Source organism: Macrosteles quadrilineatus, unplaced genomic scaffold (genome assembly GCF_028750875.1).
Source record: "Macrosteles quadrilineatus isolate MER2022 unplaced genomic scaffold, UCM_ALF_1.0 Scaffold_3__2_contigs__length_128488019, whole genome shotgun sequence".
NCBI lineage: Eukaryota > Metazoa > Arthropoda > Insecta > Hemiptera > Cicadellidae > Macrosteles > Macrosteles quadrilineatus.
Window position 1 is genome coordinate 118,082,714 of NW_026542596.1, and position 14,779 is coordinate 118,097,492.

General features: G+C 36.7%; 1 protein-coding gene across 3 annotated transcripts in view; it reads left to right on the forward strand.

The window, feature by feature from the left end:
- Positions 1 to 14,779, forward strand: part of LOC128990857 (FAS-associated factor 2-like) — a 32,375-nt gene that overhangs the window by 14,067 nt on the left and 3,529 nt on the right. Inside the window, exons 3-7 of one of the 3 annotated variants that reach the window (XM_054413478.1) lie at positions 1,048 to 1,160; positions 5,299 to 5,488; positions 6,559 to 6,732; positions 9,621 to 9,716; positions 9,986 to 10,157. In XM_054413478.1, coding sequence (XP_054269453.1) covers positions 1,048 to 1,160; positions 5,299 to 5,488; positions 6,559 to 6,732; positions 9,621 to 9,716; positions 9,986 to 10,157 — 745 coding nt within the window. The remainder of the gene's footprint in view (positions 1 to 1,047; positions 1,161 to 5,298; positions 5,489 to 6,558; positions 6,733 to 9,620; positions 9,717 to 9,985; positions 10,158 to 14,779) is intronic. The other 2 variants (XM_054413479.1, XM_054413480.1) reach the window with 2 other exon arrangements.

A 14,779-nucleotide genomic window follows, 5' to 3' on the forward strand; every position in this document is an offset into this window, starting at 1 on the left:
AAATCTTGTCTTGTCTCGAACTAAAAATCCAATCTCGTTCATCTCTAACTGCACATGTACAGGATTCAAACCCGCAAATGTAGATACGCAACACTTGTCAGTGCAACACCCATCAACTGCTTAGCCAACTGAGCTACAATGATACCGTTGGTCGTACGGATTGATTGCCACTATAAGCACACGACGACACTAGCGCTTGTAGGTTGGATGCGACGTAATACAAGAGAGTTAGTGGGTTAGCAGTACGACTATCTTAAGGCAAAATGCGGTGACGAGCTACACTTTGTAAGTCTTCGTCAATGGGTCATTGTTGGAGAAAAAGTGTGAAGAATTGTGCGTGAGATATTGTTCTTTGTAACATTACAGAAACAATTAGACACACTTTTTCAAACTACAAGTTTTTAACAAAAAATTTATCCACTTTTTTATTGTTGGGTTATTAGGTAGTTGATTCTGTGTAGGCAATCGAAAATTGTCTACAACACAGGTAATTGCCTAACTCAAGGAAGGCTTTTTACCTATAGGAAGAAAATCAGAAAAGATGTTGTCCCTACAAATGTTAGGAAGCTGAAATGTTCACAATATTTTTTTCTAAACCTACTTTATAAATTATGTTAATTTTCAAAACATTTGATGCGTTGATGAAGATAAAATCAAACAACTTTAACTCTTTGAGGTACACCCTGTACAAGTCCTAATTTTATACCATTTATTTCTGAATTTTCGCTACCTATTCCAAAACGGTTTGAATTCCAATGAGGCCTAATTATTGTACTTATTAAAAGCCCGCAATGATAAAATTATCAACAGCATAAATTAGTGCTTTGTTAAAACAAGGGTATCTTATTGTTAAAATCGAAATATCATACATTTATTTTTACAGTGTTTAGGGTTACAATAGTTTGTCTATAGGCACAATTGCTGGATTGGGATCGTAGTGTGGTTGTAGATTAATTTACTGTAAAGAATATACCTAAAGTAAAACTGCACTGCGATTATTTATTGATAATGTGTATGAGAAACTACACACGTTTCTTTGCCTGTTAGCAGTTGGAGCTTCATAAGATACATAGCCACAGTATTCTTTCACTTCTGCTACGACACGTTGACCAGTTTGTTAGGAACCACATATCGTCTGATGTTCGGAGACACAGGAAGACGTAAGTTGATATATTTCATGTTTTCTTGCCTCAGTTTTAAACAATAGACTTTGAAATAGCCAAATAAATCGTAGTTGAATGAATCTCAGTTAAAATTAAAAATTAAAGGTGTAGAATAGAGCACAAGGGCCTAGATTTTTTAGGATTTTTTGAGAGGATAGCAGGCTTACCTGAATGGGAAAGAGTCCAAACTGGCATAGGAAACACAAAACAAAACTTTACACTATATACACAAAACATTAGAATATTTCACTGTCACTGACAGCATTTTTAAACTAAGGAAGAGAGAGTTTTCTAGATTTCCAAAATGGTGGCCAGTGAGTTGTTGAGTCAGTGTTGCCAATAGTATGAATTCAAAAAACACAGTTTCAGTTTATCTTATATGCACTATATATATGAATAAATATGTAAGCCTGCTAGTTGGGTTGGATGTTGAAGTGAAGTGGGTTAGATGAAAGGTAGTATCTTAGGTTTAGGTTTGGGGGTTGTCTAGACTTAGTAAACCATTGGTTAGACAATTCCCATCTTCTCAGTTGTGACTGGTTACATTGAGGAGGCAGTGATTTGACTATTTTGGTTGTATAGCAGTCATTGAAACTAGGGTTGTTGTGGCTCTGGGCATGTTGTACAACTGGTTTGTCTTTGTATCCAGTAGATACATCTTGTCTATGGCCATTCATCCTGGTTCTGAGGCTATTGGTGGATAGGCCTACATACTGTGCCTCACATTTGTTACACTGTAGTTGGTAGATAATGTTCTTTGTTTCACAACAATGTATATAGTGTATACAATGTATATAGTGTAAAGTTTTGTTTTGTGTTTCTTGTGCCAGTTTGGACTCTTTCCCATTCAGGTAAGCCTGCTATCCTCTCAAAAAATCCTAAAAAATTAAAAATTAGTTTGATGAGTACTTAGGTTTTCTGTTACTGGGAAGGTAGGCCTAATAAAGGGTGTTTCTTAGTAAAATGTTGATAGCTTATTATGAAATACATTTTTATCAAACTACAGTATAGGCCTAAGCAAGCAAACTACAACAGTTTACTTATTGTTCATAAGAATAACATAGAAAATTAACAGTTTTTTCAACTTTTTCACAACCATTTAGCTCACAACAACGCAAAAGCATACTAAGTTGTTTATTTTGATAGGTCCTTCAAAATTGTTTAGGAAAAAATTTACATAGTTTTACGCTTGGCTCGAAATGGGAAATCCCAATTTTTACCCCATTAAACTCCCCATCAAACCCTTTCCGATAGATCACCTTTCCGATTACCGATCACACTAGTTTGTGAACTCATTTAAGGACATACAGACATATACAAATAGGCTTAGGCCTATATATACAAGACCGGTAATAGTTGATTCCCTATGTGGGAAATTCGCTAAAAAGCAATTATTTATTTGTAAAGTAATTATTAGGCTTATTTGTGATGTAAATTTCCTGCCGGCAAAAACTTGTATGGCAACGCAGGAAATTCCGCCACCATAACAATCGCCTAAGTCCCAGGAATCTCACGAGCCGGGTTGCAGGGATTTTCCAGGAGTCTATAGTGATTAGGATAGCCTCAGTGTTGATAGTCTCGGTTAATCAGAGCTCAGAGAAACCATAAAGTGTCACCAGACACCGCACTTATAATCACCGCTCTAGTCAGGGGAGTTTGTGGGGAAGCAATAATGTACGTGTGTCCGTGAACACGATAAATTGAGTAATTTTTGTCCCTTTTTTATGAAATTTGGCTTGAAGGGCGGGATTAACTTGAATGAGTTTGCAAATCAGCATGATCGGACTATAAGAACGGGGTTTTAGGGGCCCGGGGTTTTATGGGGTAAAAATTGGTTTTTCTCATTTATGACCCTCAAAACAAAACAATTCCCAATTTCTCTTGTTACCATTTTTTAGAGCTTAAAAAAACAAATAATTTAGTAAGTATATTGAAGAGGTTTTTACAATTATTATGGGTCACAGAAAAAATTCAAAAAATTGTAAATTTAAAATAACCATGCTATTCTTATGGAGAATAAGTAAACTGTTGTAGTTTGCTTGTTCAAGGATATATTTTGATCAATTTTAGCAAATTAACTTATTTTAGTCTAAAATTATTTTTTACCCATTTAATAAATTAACATCTCCTTTTGAAATCCCTTTTTGAAAACCCCTTCGGTTAGTATTCGAATCTTGATAAAGAATCGCCATCTTTTTAGTAAACACCACTAAATTTGTAATTTAAAATTTGTAAATTGTAATTTTAAAACTCCCAGCTATTCTTATGAATAAGTAAACTGTTGTAGTTTTGATTGTTTATGGATTTATTATGATCAAACTTGGAAAATTATGTTATTTTATACTAAGTTATTGATATTTTACTAAAAAAGCACACTATATTACCCCTCCCTGTAGCAGAAAACCTAGGTGCCTGTTAAACCTAATTTTTATTTATATACATAAATAAAACATCCAATTAGTCAAATGGAAATTTGCTGAGTCTGCAGGTTAGCTGTGGTGGAGTTGTTTTACTCATTAAATAAAGTAAAATTTTAAGATTTTATAGTATCACACTATTTAACTAAATGGGAGGAATTGTCGTAAACCTTGAAAGTAAACGTCGATTTCCATGGGTTTTGATTATTTTTGATAAAAAGAAAAACTAAATATACTTAATCACAAATAACTCAAAAACCGTTGGGCTTAGAGAAAGATGATAAATACACAAATTTTGTATTTTTAGATGGACTACATTTTGTGTATTTAGTAGGGATGGACGAGATTGGATTTTTAGTTCGAGACGAGACGAGACGAGATTTTTTATTTCTCATAAAATTTCGAGACGAGATCGAGACGAGATTTCTCTTCTCATACACAACGGGAAATGCACGTTCGAAATTTTTACCTGATTTTGTAACATTGTTAGATGACTGTTTAAATACTAAAATAATGATAATAGGCAAGAATATTTACAATCTTTTATTAAATAACATCAGCATAACATTTTTTTATTAATCACGCCTAACTTATTAAAAATGCCTACGATTAGGAAACATGGTGATATCAGTTAGGATAGATTTCAACTTATCCTAAAATAAAATAAATCATAAAATAAAAGCAATATTAATTTTTATAAAATAGTTACTTGTTTTGACTTTTTTATAGTAATAAAACATTCCTCACACTGCTTACACTTAACAAAACTTCTCAAATGTTATTAAAGTAATATTATTAAAATAATGAAAGTAATATTTACATTAAAATAATTAAAGTAATATTTACATTAAAAGAATTAATTAAATAAGAACGCCTTCGAAAAGGAAACGCAACTACAACACGCTCCTGTATTGCGGGTATTGCATTGACTTTCTGCAGGCGTTTTTAATTTTTTTTTTTTTTTTTTTTTTTTTTATTCTCGTCTCGATAAAAATCTCGGCCAAAAAGTAATCTCGTCTCGTGTAACGAGATTGAAAATTTCCCGAAAATTTCCCGAAATTTCGAGACTTGACCATCCCTAGTATTTAGCTTTTTCCTGTATCTCTAATAATAAAGTCACTATAGCCAAAAATACCGAAATATTGCGCCATTTTCCAATATGGCGGCCATAGCACAGCTTCAATTTTGGGGGACTTTTAATATGTTCAAAAGGAAGGTACACCCAACACTTTTACCAAATTCCTTGGTTGTGCTAATTTTTTTTTGTCTAAACATATTTTTATTGTACTAATTGGATACTGAAGTAGACCCCATCTATATGAACCAGCTGTCACTGATTTTTTACTAAGAAATAACATAGTTGTGTGATCAACCAAAGAATATCTAAAATTTTATTTTCTACCTTATTTTTTGTTGCTGACCAAGTTGATGGGTCATAACTGTTGATATTCTACTAAAAATCCCACTCTATACCCTCCCTGTATCAGCAAACCTAGGTACTTGTTAAACATAATGTTATTTAAATAGATTTAATTGAAAATCCAATCGGGTTAATGGAAATTCGCTTAGTCCGCAGATTTGCTGCAGCAGGGAGTATTTAGTCTTTTTGGGATTTTTATGCTACCCTTACGTCACATTCTGAATATTACAATTTAGAGGTCAAAGAATGAATACTTTTTAATGAATCTGTAAAGTTTGATCAGAAACTGTATTGCCAGCAGCGGTCACTGATCCCGTGGGAGATGTGATGCGGTTCGTCCAACAGTTTGAAGATACGTACGGCCCCATTCATCCTGTGTTCTACCAAGGGTCGTACGGCCAAGCTATCAGTGATGCCAAACAAGAACTGCGCTTTCTACTCATTTATCTGCACCAAGATAATAACAACAACTGTACCAACTTTTGCAGGTATTGTCTTCCTAACTGTATTGTAAGTCCCACTATTCCGAACTAACGTCCCTGTTTGGATTTAAGTTGGTTGGAATTCAGAATTGTATGCCGATTTCTGTAATAATTCATCATAACAATCGCGAATGATGTTCACAATTTTGCTGTAATCTCAGATTTTTCTTATCTCCTAAGATATTGATGATTCTGCCGTGACCATGCCGAATGTTTTTGCGGTTGCAGAAAACCTATACAAAGAAAGATGCCCGATTTTTAATTTCACCGTGATTCTCGGGACGGGATTAGTTCCGATCGTGAGTGATTTCGCCATGTCACAAGTCACAAGTGAGCATGATGACATATCAGTGATCGCAGGAGATTTTGCCCGTATTGTGGGTGACGATAATGATGTCTCCGCGATTACGAGAGATGTTGACGATCTTGTTGCAAGCGTGGGGCTTACTGACGATGTTGGCGTGATCGCGAGACATGCTGTTGATGGCGCTGTGACCGCCAGCCATGTCGAAGAGGGCTTCCTGACTGCGAGGTGTTTTGATGATAGTGCCGAGAGGTCGTGTTATGTTTACAATTTGTTTCTTGTTATTTCAGACATTCAAAACCTCGTTTAACCAAATAAAACGATCTGTTTTGAGAAATTCATAAACAGTAACTCGTCCTCTAGTTATATAACCAAACAGTAAAGCACAAATCACTAAATTACCCCTATAATAATAGAAACCAAATTTTGTCTACACTATCGATCAGTGCAAAAAACGAGCTTTAAAATTTACAATGAGATGTGATGTCTACTTGTGTTGGTTAGTCTATGATGATAAAATAAATATGATTAAAGAACAAAACTACAGGATGTGGTTGATTCAACCAACACAAGTAGAACATCGTACTACTTTGAGAAGTAAAAGTATGGCTAATGTATAAAATTGTTATTATTTTTATGGACACTGTATGACAGATCTGTTAAAACTGTTAAATCAAATGTTAAATTTAATGAAAGTATAGTGTTTCTTGTGTGTCATGTAGATATATACCCTAATCTGTACGTGTAATTGTGTATTGATTGATGTTTTCAGGTTTACCCTAAGCAATGAGACAGTGGTCCAGTTCATCAACAGCTCCATGTTGTTCTGGAGTTGCAATACCAGCTCAGGGGAGGGTTATAGAGTGGTGCAGTCCCTCCAGACGCACACGTACCCTCTACTCGCTGTCATCATGCTCAAAGACAACAGAATGACTGTCGTCGGCCGGTATGTCCTACATTAGACAGCAAGCAAGCTTACCTGAAAAAATTTCTCAAACTACCGAAATTCAGCACACTTATGTCCTATTGGAGGACTCAGAGGGTGGATTGAAAATACCCCTTCCGCAACAAACCTGCAGAATAAGAAAATTGCCATTTGCCTGTGATTTAAACATTTCCTTGAAAATACCAGATTCAATCGTTTCCCTGTTTGAATAATACTAGGTTTAACGAGTACACTTGAGTCCCGCTAATCCGAACACGGTTAATCCGAACGTCCGCTTAATCCGAACACGTTCCCGATATTAATTTTAATAAATTTGCACTATATAAAATACAATGGGAAAGGTAAAACATCTTGAAATGAAGTATAAACAGAGTAATCAATTAAGGAATACAATGGTTTGTTTATTACGTAAAGTTTAAATTTACAAATCGTAATAAAAAACAAATAAAACAAAGAATTATTTTGTAAGAAATATTGCACATACCGTACTGAAAAATTAACTTTGGTTAGGCCTACTTGTTATTGGACATGAAGTCCCGCATTGTCATTTGCTGCAGTTTAGTAAGTCTGTTTTTTGCCGCGTAGTTCCGCCATTTTCTCATGAACATCACATCTGCAGGCGTGGCAGTAGACTGTTGCTCTAAGTAGCGAAGGGCAAGGTCAAGCGCTGCAGCTGCCTCATTGTGTGTCACTTTCTCCTCTCCTCCCCCTGGCTCGTCATCACTACCCTCCCCCTCGTCTCCCTGAACATGATCTTGCGTCACTGCTGCTACGATGTCATCGTCAGTCAGAGTCTCTGCACTAGTACCGTCTGCCGCCATCCATTCATCCACGTCTTCTTCTACCGCGTTTTCACAACCGGGAATGTTTCGAATCATTGGTAATAAGTTAACTGGGTCATTTTCGGTAGGGGTTTCTTCAAAATCTAACGATTTCCACAACTTTTTCCACGATTTTCTTATCGCCCCAGTTGTCACATTTTCCCAAGATTCAGCTGCCCAATACACAACATCCTTTACGTTCGTTTGTTTAATTTTTTGAACCAAGGGAATTGTATCGTCTTCAATTAGGGACTTTAAAAAGTGTTTGCGATACTTAAGCTTCAGTTCAGAGCCTGCAAAACCCCCTGGTCCATTGGTTGCAATAATGGCGTCACATTTGGAGGTAAAAAGGCTGCCTTTATTTCGCCACATGTTAGTTCGTCGACATCTGGGTGGGACGGTGCATTATCTAGCAAAAGAATAGCACGTGGGGGAATGTCATTTTCTTGGCTAAACCGTTTAACAGATGGTACGAATTGGTCATGGAACCATTCTTTAAACAGTTTCCCGTCCATCCAGCCTCTCTTCTGGTTCCTGTAATACACTGGAAGTGACTTCATGTTTATATTCTTGAAGGCTCGAGGCTTAGCAGCTTTGCCTATCATCATAAGAGGAAGCTTATGGTTACCAGCAGCATTGGAACAAGCCATAATGGTTACTCGGTCCTTACACATTTTAAAACCAGGAGCACGACTTTCTGATTTAGAGGCCAAGCTTTTAGTTGGCAGTGCTCTAAAATTTAGGCCGGTTTCGTCAGCGTTATATATCTGTTGGGGGGAATAATTTCCTTCGCTTATTAAATTGTCAAATGAAGCAAGGTATTCCTGCGCTGCAGCCTGATCTGAGGAAAGTTGTTCACCGGTGACAGTTAGCTGACGAATACCATGACGTTTTTTCCACCGGTCAAACCAACCGGTGCTGGCTGTGAAGGAACTGTCGCCATTTAACAGATTGTTCAACTGAATTGCCTTTTCTTGAACGATAGGTCCACTTAAAGGGGTTCCCCTTTCCCTTTCTTGCGAGAACCACAGAAAAAGCGCTTCGTCAACTTTATCATACTGCGACTGTCGCGCCGTTTGCCGATTTTCAAGGGTTACCTCTGAAGACGTTGTGCAATATTGTTGAAGTTTCGCACGGTTTTTTTTCCAGTCGCAAATTGTAGCTTTGCCAACGTTCAGCTCTTTCGCTAGTTTAGTCACACTTTCACCATTATCCAAACGTTTTATAGTTTCCAGCTTATCTTTAAGAGTCAAAGTGTTATGTTTACGTTTGTTAGACATTGCACTTATCACACTAAAAACCCGTACACACGCAAATCCACAGGTGACTGACCGCACTACGTAAACAAAAGCAGACTAGATCAAGGTGTTGTTGTGTTGCGATTCTGACAATTAAGCTAGTTTATTGGTGAGGGGAGGGGGGCAGACGTGTAGGCTACTGTGTACAGTTTTGGTAAGCAGTGCGTGCAGACGTACAGTCCGCACGCATTATCGTCACATCATACACGTCTGCCCACCCGTTCATATCGCTCTACGCTAGTTGATTGTTGACACGCTAGATATTGCACAACTGATGCGCTTATTTAAGTTTAACTGCCGGAGTTTAACTTTAACTGTTGTTTTTTTTTTAATTTTGTTGTAGTAAATGGACTATTAAAATTGGTTTTTGTGTATTGCTCGTTCATATTACGACACTACGACCCCTTAAAATTGCTTCCATCTTGATTATCTACGTTATTTCGGCTAATCCGAACAATCAGCTAATCCGAACGGGGTTCGGTCCCAATTAGTTCGGATTAGCTGGACTGCACTGTACTTCTAGGTGATCTACTAGAGGGAAAGAAAAAGTGTTGTTTTTTGTGTTAATGGTTTAGGATGAAAGTACCGGGCAGCCAAGCCATTGCTCGGTATAGTTTATTTTGATTGTATCCTTTCGCTAGGTTTTTTTGCTTTCCTTTAAAATATAACCTTAACAGTCATGTTGGAATTGTAGTTCATAACTTAGTTTATGAATCAGTTATGAATTGTCAGTTATGAATCGGTGTCTGATTCTGTGTTCTGTTTACAGAAGTGAAGGTTTTGTGGATGCAGTAGAGCTTGTCAGACGACTGCAGACCATTATTCAGGCCAATGAGGCTGCTTTAGTGGCAGCAAGAGCTGAAAGGTGGGTTGAGAAAATATTTGGTTGCATCTTGATGGTACTTTAGATTAATTAGCAATGTTTAAAAGTGTGTAGGCCTAAAAGTAGATTATCGCTGATAACTGGGGACAACTTTAACATTGGGATGGAATGTCTAGTTGTATCAATAGTCAAAAGCTGGGAGTATTGATGTATTCGTGTTCTTTTACTCGTAACTACATAATACATCAATTGAAAACATTTATTCTGTGTTTATGGAAAAAATTGTATAATTTGGTGATGGTGATTTGCAGGGTGGAGAGAAGTTTCAACCAGACTCTGCGTCGTCAGCAGGACGAGGCTTACGAGATGTCTTTACGAGCTGACGAGGCTAAGGAGAGGAGACGCAGAGAGGAGAAAGAACAGCGGGAGGAGGAAGAGAGGCTCGTGAGAGAGGCGGAGGAGGCAGAACGGCAGAGAAAAGAGGTGCAGAGATTTACTCTTAATTCACATCGAGTGATTGTGTTAAAAAGAGATAAACATTGCAATTTCAATACAGGTCGTTGAGTCAATTACATGATTGACTCGAGTGCAAGTATTAGAGTTTGAAGATTACAGGTATACCTCTATTAATACTCACCCATGGCTATTTACTAAAAGTCTTTTCTAAATTACCTCAGATTACACCATAGAACTATAGGCCTAAACATGGAACGCTGACTCAATGCGGCCAAAACGAGCCGGCCGCGGAAGGGCTCTCCCCACCACAAGTCAGTGGACGGAGCAGCACTGACCCATGTATTACGATGGGCGCGTTACGTTTTCAGGCTTTATCATTATTATTAAGAACTTGATTGTGGTGATTTATTGTTGTGTGATGATTCCTTTATCACATTATTGAAAATACACATAGTTTTTACGAGTAGGTTTTATTGTTAGTTGTGCATTGAATGCCACACAGAACATTTCACTTCATCATTCACTCAAACTTACACCACTCGTATATTCGTATGTTCCTAAACATTAACTGCGTAGATGCCAATCTAATTAACTATGTTTCAGTTATTATTACACCTGTGCCTGGCTCGTATACAAGAGAAAATAACTCCAACTGGTCTTATGAAACTTTGTTTGCTAAGATGAAATTATAATTTAAGTTACTAAATTAGTCTTTTACTTAACAATTTGGTACCGGTAGGTTAAAGCGTGTTAAGAAACAGGTGCGAAGGTTTTTTAGTATATTTTAAAACATTGATGCCTTAAATTTCCCGTTTAGTTACAGTATCTCAACCAACTTCCCAAATTTTAGCATACTGTGACTCTTATTTGTGCATCATTCAAGTATTTCTTGTTAAAAAGAACATTGAAATACACAATCTCATTCGTGCATTTTTATGCAGTAACTTCAAACAAAGATACTACATAGCTACGCCTAGTATTATATTACACAAATATTTCAATCAAATTTTAGATCATAAAACTATTTAAGAAGTTTTTCCCACTTTGTGAAGTTTCTTAATTACGGACGGTTAGTGTTAAATGACCCAATAGCATTTTGAATTTTTAAATCACGAATTTTAAAGTGATCAATGTGATTTGCTTTTTCTAAAAAATATGATTGATCCAAATTTGTTCAAAACCACACACATGGATTAATTTGGGGAACTTCTTTGAGCCGTCATAAGAGTTTTGTGTCTTCATCAAACTAAAAAATATGTCTATTCGAATAAATTATGATGTTTCCTCAAAATTCAAAATCAGAGTTTGTGCTAGTTAACAGAAACTCTTAACCCATCAGAAACACTGTTACTTAAGATATGTCCTGTTAATCTAACTTTAATTTCCTTGTTATTAAAAAATGTGTGTGAGTTGGAAAGCTAATTAAACATTCTTTTGTTTAGAACATTTTTTTTTTATATATCAAGATAATTTTTGCCGTTGTATGTTGACGCAGTATACAGGCATGTCATCATATTAAATAGTTTTCAAGTAAGTGATTAATTAAACGATTAGGCTAGTGAACTAGTGATGCGAAACATAGGCTAGGAGCATGAGCCGCATAGTTCACTATGCACCACAACACTGACTTGTGTTGGGGGGAGCCGAATAGGGCCGGCTCGTTTCCAAACGCCTAGCGCAGCTTGAGCCGGCATTCCACTTGTTGTAGTTCTATGGTTTACACATGAATTACCTCATATATTTATTCACAGTACAAACATACTAAAATAATATTCTGTATAGGCTATATTGAAAACTGCAGCATGGCAGAAACCTACAGTAAAATTAGCTAAATACCAGGGCCGGATTTCCCAATAGGCCCGGTAGGCCCGGGCCTATGGGCGCATGCTCCCAGAGGGCGCACGGCCGAGAGGAAAAATATTTTTTTTAATATATAAAAGTAAAATAAATAGCCATAGCTTAACATATTTTGTGAGTTGATAAAAAAAAACATTAAAAGAAATAACCGTTAAAAAATATAAACAGTTTTTCAACATTATGCATCAATTTTGTTACAACATTGATAACGAACATTGGTTATATGGGAGTAGGCTGTTGGGATGTTGTCGAGCGCCCGAGCGGTACGCATCCCGCATCGTATTGCCATTGCCAGTTGCCACTGTGCTCTTTGCACTGCCACTATGCTCATGACTATGCTGGCTCGGCGCCACTGATCTGAGTGATTAGCTATGTCCACACTCGTGCGCTTTTGTGTGCGCCAAGCGCATGCCTCTTAACGCATGCCTTGATGCAGATGGACGCAAGTGACGCTTGCCTCAAGGCATGCACGAAATGAGTCGGAAGGGGCTCCATTCCATAGCGCACAGCGTAGCGCAAGACAATCCACCAGCCTTGGATTTCTGTGCGTTTCAACTTGCAACTGTTTTACATTTTTGACAAGTCGTCCGTGTTGCAGTTGTTTGAAGCATATTGAATAACTAAGAAAACTCAGAATTTATAGAAGATTGTTGCTCTTATTTATGTTAGCGGGACATACGGAGTATTAAAAAAATTAAAATAAATTTAATAAATTAAGATTACATTAAAAAAATTAATAAATTAAAATAAAATTAGAAAATTTTGAGTCCTATATAGTACTTCTTTATCTATATTATCCGATATGGTTTCTTACGGTTTGGAACATTTATTGACACTAAATTTGCCGCACCATCCCTCCTATCAGAATATTGACGTCCTAATCGAATTAGGAAAAGGTATCTAGAAAGTAAGGATGGTGGCGCATAAGTGTGGACAGCTAAAAGGCATGCCTCAAGGCGCATGCGATATTGTTTGCGTTGATGCATGTTGAATTGAATATTGAATTGAAAGCTGAAAGGCACATTGAAATTGAAAGCGCATGAGTGTGGACATAGCTATTAGGGGCGTATGCGTGTTAGACACCGTTACCACCCTTACTTAACAAAAAGAAAATGTATTAACTAATCTTTTGATCAGTTTACAGCAATCTGCACTGCAGGGCCAAGTTAAAATATATAATACGTTTTGAATATTAAAAATACGATAAGTTTATCTTTAAAATTCAATAACGAAAAAAATATCTGAGTTTGCAACAGGTTTTAGAAAAATTAAATCCCCTCCAAAGCACCATTTGATGTCATTTCCTCCTCAGCTCAGACCTGAGGATAATTATGGTTGGCCGGACTATTGCTTTGCAAATATAATCAGAATGCAGTACCACCATAGATTAACCATAAACTCAAGTCGACTTGTTATCATATTGTCAATCCTAAATATAGTTTTTCATGTCTAGTTCATATATGTTGGTCACACTGGAAGTTAGTTTTGACGTAATTTTCTTTCTATTATTGTCTATTATTCTATGTTGTCGTTGTGAGTGTTTTAGTTTCTTGTAATATAACCAGGGGACGACCTATTGTTTATGATTAGATCGTTTTATTTTGGACAAACTAGGTTTAAATAACATATAACTTAAATAAAAAGAATTGTTTTCAGCTAATCCCTAAGGATGACAAATCTACTAAAGGCCTATGTTTAATCTATCGTATCACGTACTGTTATGGAGTTCATGTTTTGGGGCCTGAAATTGGAATCAGTGGACATGCTTTTTTTGCAGAAATGCTCTGTGGGTTGGATTGTTTTGTTTCAGTCCCACAAGCGTGAGCATTTACTAAAAGCATAAAATTGCCAAAAGTGTTTAAGACGGCATTTTGTTGAGGCTAAACAAGATAATTCTTAAAAAACTTGCAATTATAAAATTCCGACGAGGAGTGGTGTTCAAGCAATTAACATAGGCCTTTAGGCATGATATAGTTTTTAATAAAGGTTTGTAGGAAAGAAACTGTGACCAGAACAGGGGGCGGAAAAATTATTTGGGCCTAGGGGCGCCAAAATGCTAAATCCGGCCCTGCTAAATACTCAGTTTTGAGGTGAAGAATCACAGACATCGGTTACGTAGTACTATTTTTAAGACTTGAGTTTTTGATCAAACTAGCACATCAAGAATGGAATGGAATTCTGCTCCGCATCATGAATCACATTTTCACCCTTTTCAATGGATACAAACCCATTAAGAAGCTAAATGCTTATGGAGAATAGTCAGACTGGAATTTTTCTGCCAAAATGAGTTTTGCGCGGTAGCCACGATACTCTATCTCTCTTTCTTTCTAAGCAGATTCTTGGTTTCACTCAGTCAGCTGACTTGGCCACGCGCTCGCTATAGTCTACCTAGCGGCCGCCGTGGGAACTATCGAAAATTCAAATATTTCCAGACTGAATTTTTCTACGAAGGCATTTAACTTCTTAAAGGGTTTGTATTCATTGCCCTTTTACAACCCTAATTTTCTGCCATTTATTTTAAACGCAGAAACATAACTTTTTTATACCCGTAGAATCAAAGGAACTGAACCGCATCAGCTGTATATTGTATATAGAAATAGGTATTTACCTTCGTCTACAGCTCAAACTGTTGTAACTTGAGTTACGGCCGTTTCGGCATTATAATGCCATCGTCAGACGTTGAACATTCAGCTGAAGTAGTGTCGTCATAGTTGAAACACATAACACGAACACGAATAACATTTTACAATTACTAACGAAAACACAACGAACAGGCCTGTCGCACACACGGT